General features: G+C 59.2%; 1 protein-coding gene across 1 annotated transcript; it reads right to left on the reverse strand.

Annotated features, from left to right (window-relative positions):
* Positions 1–232: 232 nt before the first annotated feature.
* Positions 233–5368, reverse strand: SLC25A45 (solute carrier family 25 member 45; the record flags this gene model as incomplete). Its single annotated transcript, XM_082661275.1, is given in 7 exon segments — positions 233–515; positions 654–781; positions 785–910; positions 3150–3334; positions 3654–3729; positions 3918–3961; positions 5341–5368. Coding segments are annotated over 5 exon segments (753 nt in total). The 5' UTR covers positions 3685–3729; positions 3918–3961; positions 5341–5368.
* Positions 5369–7015: the final 1647 nt, after the last annotated feature.

Consider the following 7015-nt stretch of genomic DNA (forward strand, 5'->3'; position numbering starts at 1 on the left):
AGGTACTTGCTGCTAGGAGGCCCACGCCAGCCTTGGAATCCGGGTGGAGTCCAGGTCCCCAGGCCTCCAGCTCCCCGAGGCGTCTCCCCGGCCCCCTCTGAGTGCTGGAGGTGCCTTGATAAAGAGGGGCTCAGCCTCTCGCATCAGAATCACAAGCTGGTGCTTTCAACTTGGCCTCCAATCTGGGCAGGTGGGCGGTGGTCTCACTGGGGAGCTCGTCACCCAGCCAGGCTCATCCCCGGGAGTGGAGGAGGTACTCGTAGCTGAGGAAGGGGACGGCGTTGACGGGAAAGGCACGGGCACTGTTGATGCTGAGCCCCTGGAAGAAGACCCCCAGCCCTTCCCGCCGGGCACTGCTCACCATGCAGTCCAGCAGCCCCTGGTGCACCCTCTGCCTCAGCCCCGCCATCTGCATCCGGGACTTGATCACGGCTAAGGGGGTGGCTGTGACCCAGGAGGTGACGCCGGCAAAGCCCCCTGCCACCAGCACTGTGCCCGAGCCTGGGGTAGAGGAACTGGGGGTGAGGGGGGTCAGACTGAGGAACGAAGCATCCTCCCGCATCCGCAGGCTCCCTCCCCATCCTCCAGGGCTCAGTCCAGCTCCCCTCCCCCACTCCTCTCTGTCCTCCACCCTCTCACGCCACTTTGCTTACTGGTTCTGGCCATCCGGCGTGCATTGGCAACACAGCCATTCGTAGGTGACGAAATAGATTCCCAGGGTGGGGTTGTCCCGCAGCGTCAGGGCCCAGGCTCCCTGTATCAGCCCCCGGGGCCCCTCGGCCTAGAAGATGGAGGCCGCGCAGTGCACGGGCCCGTGGTACTGGGGTGGGGGGCTCCCTGACTTCCCCTTGGGCTCTGTCTGGTTTTGTAGCCAGACTTTGATGAGGTCAAAAGGGGCCAAGCAGTAGGCCTGTAGGGAAAGAAGCATGAAGGGTCTGGGTGCTTTGGACGGGAACAGTCCCTCCCTCTGATCTTAATGGTGGCGGGGGGGAGGCAGTGGGCAGACAGGGCAGCATCTTCCTTCAGAATCTCGCCTGCTCTCAACCTCTCCCACACGTAGTGGGGGATGGGCCAGAGCCCCCTCCCTTAGCATCAGGCCCCTGACAGCAAGGGACACTGCCCCTCCCCTCGGCCGAACTTGCTGGCATGCATGCGATGCTTAAGAAAGGGAGTTCCCTGGCGGTCCAGGTAGGACTGGGCGCTTTCATTGCAGTGGCTCAGGTTCAAAAAAAAAAAGGATTCAGTCTTTCAGTCTGTGGCCAAGAAACAGCAGGGGAATGACCCCTCCCCAGGGGTAAGGAGGGCACCTCAACTTCATAGATTCCCCCTTCCCCACCTCCTGCAGGACACCTCTCAGAGGCCCCTGGGTGGAGAAGCACCTCTCGCGAACCCCCAAGCACTAGTGTCCCAAAAGAAGGTGGGTGACAGGGTGGGATCTGCGGGTCCTTGAACTTTATCACCTGGCTGGGGCAGACAGGACACAGATTTGGGGTAATGTTGGTACTGGGGACGTGGAGGGAGGTTGTGGGGAGGGGCCGAGGTGTGGGTCAGGGACGCAGCTAAGTCAAGGTCAGCTGTGAAAGTTCAGGTGAGAATTGAGGTCCAAGCTGAGGTTAGCATATCATTTATGGACTTATGTGGTTTTTGTTTTTTTCCTTCCGTGGAAGGTACACAAGCTCAGTTCCTCAGCCCTGGAGATGGCTGATGGCGGTGGAGGCTGGCGGTTGGCTCCGGTGATCTTTAGAGGGTGACAGTTTGCTTATTTCCTCCCCTGCAGGAAGGGCAGTGGGCTGGGGTCCGCCCCTGCGAGATGGCTTCCTGATGCCACCCTCCCAGCAGAGCCTGCGGGCAGTGCTGAGCTGAGGGCTGCTCCAGAGCGGTGAGCTCCTGAGGGTGAGAAAATGGCTGGGCGGGCTACGGCCCCTCCCCTTCCCATCCTGTGCCCACAGGGGCAGTGGGGACATCAGACATTGCTGCTCTGTACAATGATGTCAGCCTTAGCTGAGTCAGAAGCAACTTTTGTACACAAGAGAGGTTGTCATTCCCTGCCCCCTGCTACAGAGTCTTCCTCGTCATCGCCACGTGAAAATACATTTTCCGTTCCAAGACCCTGTTAACCAGAGCCGTGCGCTTGGCGGCAAACGGGGCTCCAGCTGGTCCCTGGACCCCATCCCCATCAGTGACCCGACAGGCCCCAGTTCTGCCATCTCTTCTGCTTTCGAGGAGCCAGAGGGGAGGAGGACGGAGGAGCTGGGCCCGGCTGAGCCTGACTCAGGCCACTGAGCCTGGGGGCTCCTTCTCGTCGTTGTTTTTGTGGGGCGCAGGTCTCAGGGCTTGGGAAATATGCAGGCATGAGCCCCACACAAGGGGCAAAAGCAAAGCCAGGGCCTTTTGGGTCTCACGAATGATTAATTCATTGAGTGAGCCCTAACTCTGTCCTTGCTCTCTGCCTTGGGATGTGTACAGGAGCATCAGGGCAGGTGTCGAGCAGAGGGTGACCTAGGGCACTGGCTGGATCGTGGGACAGAGCCAGGCGCACGCCCTCTGCCTCTGAGGTCAGTCCCTCACTTAGCTGGGGATCCCCCCGGTGCCTGGAGGCCCCTCTTCCCTCCACCCCAACCCTCGAAAGCCCAGTCCTTAAGCACTGAGAACAAAGACCAGAACCAAATGATTAGAGTCACTTAATGATTATAACACCCTGAGCCTCTCCCAGCGAGATTTGTGGACAGGCCCCGGGTGAGGCTCGCAGATGGAAGCAGACCCCTCCAGAGGTGGGCAAGCCCTGCCAGCCTCAGAGGGTGACATCAACTGCTTCTCCATCATGTCCTCTTGGCACTGTCTCCCCCCCACCCCAGCTCTCTCTACCTTTTTTGCCCCCTCTGTTCTCCATGACCCTCCCCTCCAGACCTGCAGCCTGGAAGGCCACAGCTCAGCCATCAGGGTCACAGGGAGCAGCCAGGAGCAAGCCATTCTCCCACAGCAACTCGTGTTCCCCTCGAGAAGGCCTGGGGTCTGCAGCCGTGGGTGGCCAGAGGGGGCTGGGAGGGAAAGGAGTGAACTGGCCATCACTGTGCCTGTGCCTGTGTATGTGACCACGAGCACATGCGCTTGCCCCAGTGTGTGCACGTGCCCCCATGCTGCCCCCTCACCTGCAGGAACCCCCCTGTGCAGCTGCCTATGAAGACGTGCGTATAGCTGGGCGGCTGGGCCCGCCGCTCCTGGTGGGAGGTGGCTGTCAGTACCAGCAGGGCGCTGCTGTAGACCCCGAACAGGACAGAGTTGACCACAGCTATGCTGGCGATGGGGAAGCTCATTCCCTTGACAAGCCCAGGGGCTGCAGAGAGACACCGGATGCTAGCTGGGCGGGTGCTGTGCGAGCCTCACCCTTGCCCTTTCTGGGCCTGGCAGGGCCTCCTCTGGCTGGAAACTGCTCCTGGGCCTGGCCACAGGGAGGAGGAAGCAGCCTAAGGCTGGGGGTGGCCTCAGCTCCACTTTGGGGGCATTTAGCTACTGCTCAGCCCCCCAGTGGCCCCAGATTTGGGTCTTCTTTCTCTCTTCCACGGGCAGAGCTCTGTGGGCGGGGAGGGGAGAAGGAAGCTAGCACCGACTGCCCAGAGGTCTCCCGCCCCTAAGCCCCCCAAAAAGCCAGTCACCCACCGACTCGTGGCGGTAAGTCTTGACCATACAATCAATGATGCCCCGATGTGTGGTCTGGGTCTGCAGCCGCACCTGGACAGGGAGGACAGAGCAGGTGGGCAGGCTGGGCATCCTGTCCAGCTCATCCCTCGGCCCCTCTGAGCGGGCTGCCCGCAGGGCAGGAGAAGCGGGAGAGAGGCTCCGTCAGCCAGGCCCTGCTTTCTCCCTGATGTCTGGTTCAGGCGACGTCTTTCATTCCTCGGGTGCCTGCCCTAGACCACCTTTACAGTGTCAAAGGGGTGTCCCAGGACCAAGCCCAGAGCTCCTGTGGTGACAAGAAGGTGCTATGAGTGAGGACCCTCGGGCCAGGCCGAGGAAGCAAGTTTGTATCCAGAGGGGAGCGGGATTCAGGCAGGAGAAAGCGGGGCAGGGCTTGCCTGCCAGAGTCCAGAGAAACGCCAGCTGCCCCTTGCACCCTCCTCCACTCCAGGCACTGGGCTGGGAAGGTGTGGGGACAGGGGACAGCGGAGACAACCCTGGCCCTGCCTGGAGGGCGCACAGGCAGAAGGGAGGAGCCAACCCCAGATGCCCAGTGTCCTCGCCCAGACCTGACACCCGAGCATCTTGCTGACTTATCTAACTGGGGGGCTCCGGGGCTCCTGCCTCGCTGCCAGCTCTGTTCCCTCCTTCTGCTGTCCAGGGCAGGGCCTTGATGCAGGACCGGCCCTCCCAGCGCTCTGCCCTGTAGCCGGCAGTGCAGAGCTGGGGGCCCTTAGAGAAGTCTTTTTTTTTTTTTTTAATTAATTTTTTTTTTGGCTGTGTTGGGTCTTTGTTGCTGTGCGCAGGCTTTTCCAGTTGCGGTGAGCGGGGACTACTCTTCCTTGCGGTGCGCAGGCTTCTCACTGTGGTGGCTTCTCTTGTTGCAGAGCATGGGCTCTACGCGTGCGGGCCTCAGTAGTTGTGGTGCACAGGCTCAGTAGTTGTGGCTCGCGGGCTCTAGAGCTCAGTCTCAGTAGTTGCGGCACACGGGCTTAGTTGCTCCACGGCATGTGGGATATTCCCAGACCAGGGCTTGAACCTGTGTCCCCTGCATTGACAGGCGGATTCTCAACCACTGAGCCACCAGGGAGGCCCCCTTAGAGGAGTCTTACTGGCACCAGGGGAGGAGGTCCCAGCCCCCAGTGTCTCCCCACCTCCTGGTCCTGCCCTACATAGTGGATGCTGGTCCCCGACCTTTCGGTGAGGTCACAGCCCCGGGAGGCAGGTTCGGATGTCTCTTTCTTCAGAGAGAAGTGTCACCTGGATGCTGGATTGGGTCCACAGCACAGCTGGCCTCAGGGCACGTTGCCAGGTAGGGCAGAGGCCCAAAGGGGAATGCAGGACAGCAGGTGAGGTCAAAGGTGAACTTCCTTTCTGAGCCCCGGAGAGTGGCTCCGGCGGTGCAGGTGAGTCTGGGAGAGCACTCAGCATGGCACCTGGGCACTTGGCAGGTATCCAGGTTGTTGGGGGGCAGCCTGGGGACTGGGCAGAAGCACCCGCCTCTCCTCTCCTCTCCAGCAACTCCCAGGAGGCTCCAGGACGGCTGGCTCTGGGTGCTCCTAGGCCGCCAGGACTTCGGCTTCAGCTCCTCCTACGTCACCCACCTTCCCCAGGAAATGACCCGTAATTGGGGTTACAATGACGGAAGGAAGAAAAGTGTCTCACCAGAGATCCAGCCAGTCACAAACTCCTCCACGGGCACTGTCTGGCAGGGGCGGGCACTGGTGGCTCCAGCAGAGGGGACGCTGGTAAAAGTGTAATTCCACCCTCCCCCTGACCCTGGACTGATAATCTGCTACTAATGTTTAACCCTGGGTGAGGGCCCAGTGCCAAGACCAGGACAGGAAGGGAGCCAACGCAGGCGGCCTGGTGGCCTGGAGCTGTGCAGAGCGTGAAATCTCACAGGGCAGGGAGGATGGCCCACGGTGGCCTGACCCCCCTTGCCGGCCAGCAATGGCCTCGCAGTGTGACTAGGCCTGGCAGCTGGGCTCAGGCCCTGGTGGGACCCCTCCAGGGCTGCCTCAGTCAGCCAGGGTTTAAGGAGCCAGCCCGGCCCGGCCCAAGCAAGGCCCGCGGCAGTGGGGCCTGGCCACGGGGAGGCAGGCCCAGCAGAGAGGAGTGACTCACCAGGGCCCAAAGCCACCTTCTCCAGGGGTTGTTTACGACCGACTCCTCCGCGTGTGTCAGAAACAGCCTCCCTCGCCTTCCCCTCCCCATGCCTCTTTCCGGGGTAAGGCTGGAGACTCGGTGTACAAAGGGTGGTGTGTCTGTCCGCCTGGGGGTGACCAGGCTATGACTTCCCACTTCTCTTCAGACAACAACCCAAACTGACAGGACAGGGACCTGAATCACTCCCTTGCTCTCTGCTTCCTTAGACCAACTGCCTCTGTCGCCATTTCATTAAATAAGTGCTATAGCATGAATGATTTTTTTAAAAATAAATTTATTTATTTATTTTTGGCTGCGTAGGATCTTCGTTGCTGCGCACGGGCTTTCTCTGGTTGTGGCGAGCGGAGGCTACTCTTCGTCGCGGTGCACGGGCTTCTCATTGCGGTGTCTTCTCTTGTTGCAGAGCATGGACTCTAGGCGCATGGGCTCAGTAGTTGTGGCTTGGGGGCTCTAGAGCACAGGCTCAGTTGCTGTGGCACACGGGCTCAGTTGCTCTGCGGCATGTGGGATCTTCCTGGACCAGTGCGCTCGAACCCGTGTTCCCTGCATTGGCAGGTGGATTCTTAACCACTGGGCCACCAGGGAAGTCCCAGCATGAATGATTATTCCACTCACCCTCTTGCTCTGTTATGAGCTGAGTATGGTTAAATACAGTTACTCTTTGTTTTGAAAATGCTATTTTGTATCATTTAAACATTTGTTGCCACTTTGCTGTACACCAGAAACTAACACAACATTGTAAATCAACTATACTTCAATTAAGAAAAAATTCATTGCCTCTTTTTATAAATCAGATGATTGCTCACCTGTTGTGTCTTCCGTTAAGTGTCTGGTACTTTTATTCTTCCTACTCTGTCATCTTTCTCTGCCCCAGAAGGGGGGCAGTGTGCATGGAGTGGAAGCAGCACAGGCTTTGACACCTTCTAAACCGGGTTCCAGTCTCAGCAGCCCCGGGCAGCCTGGTGATCTGTGACCAGGCACACACTTTGAGGTTCTCTGCTCCCATGTCATTTGGGAGGCTTGGGAGGTCATTAAAGGGGGTTTCCAGGTGTTGGTGTTGTTGAGGAAAATAATCGATACACAATGTATAACAGGAATTGAAAAGAGTTTTATTTGAGCCAAACTGAGGACTAGAGCCCGGAAGACAGCCTCTCAGGTAACTCTGAGGGAC

This window comes from Grampus griseus, assembly GCF_964374135.1.
Source record: "Grampus griseus genome assembly, chromosome: 8".
Taxonomy (NCBI): domain Eukaryota; kingdom Metazoa; phylum Chordata; class Mammalia; order Artiodactyla; family Delphinidae; genus Grampus; species Grampus griseus.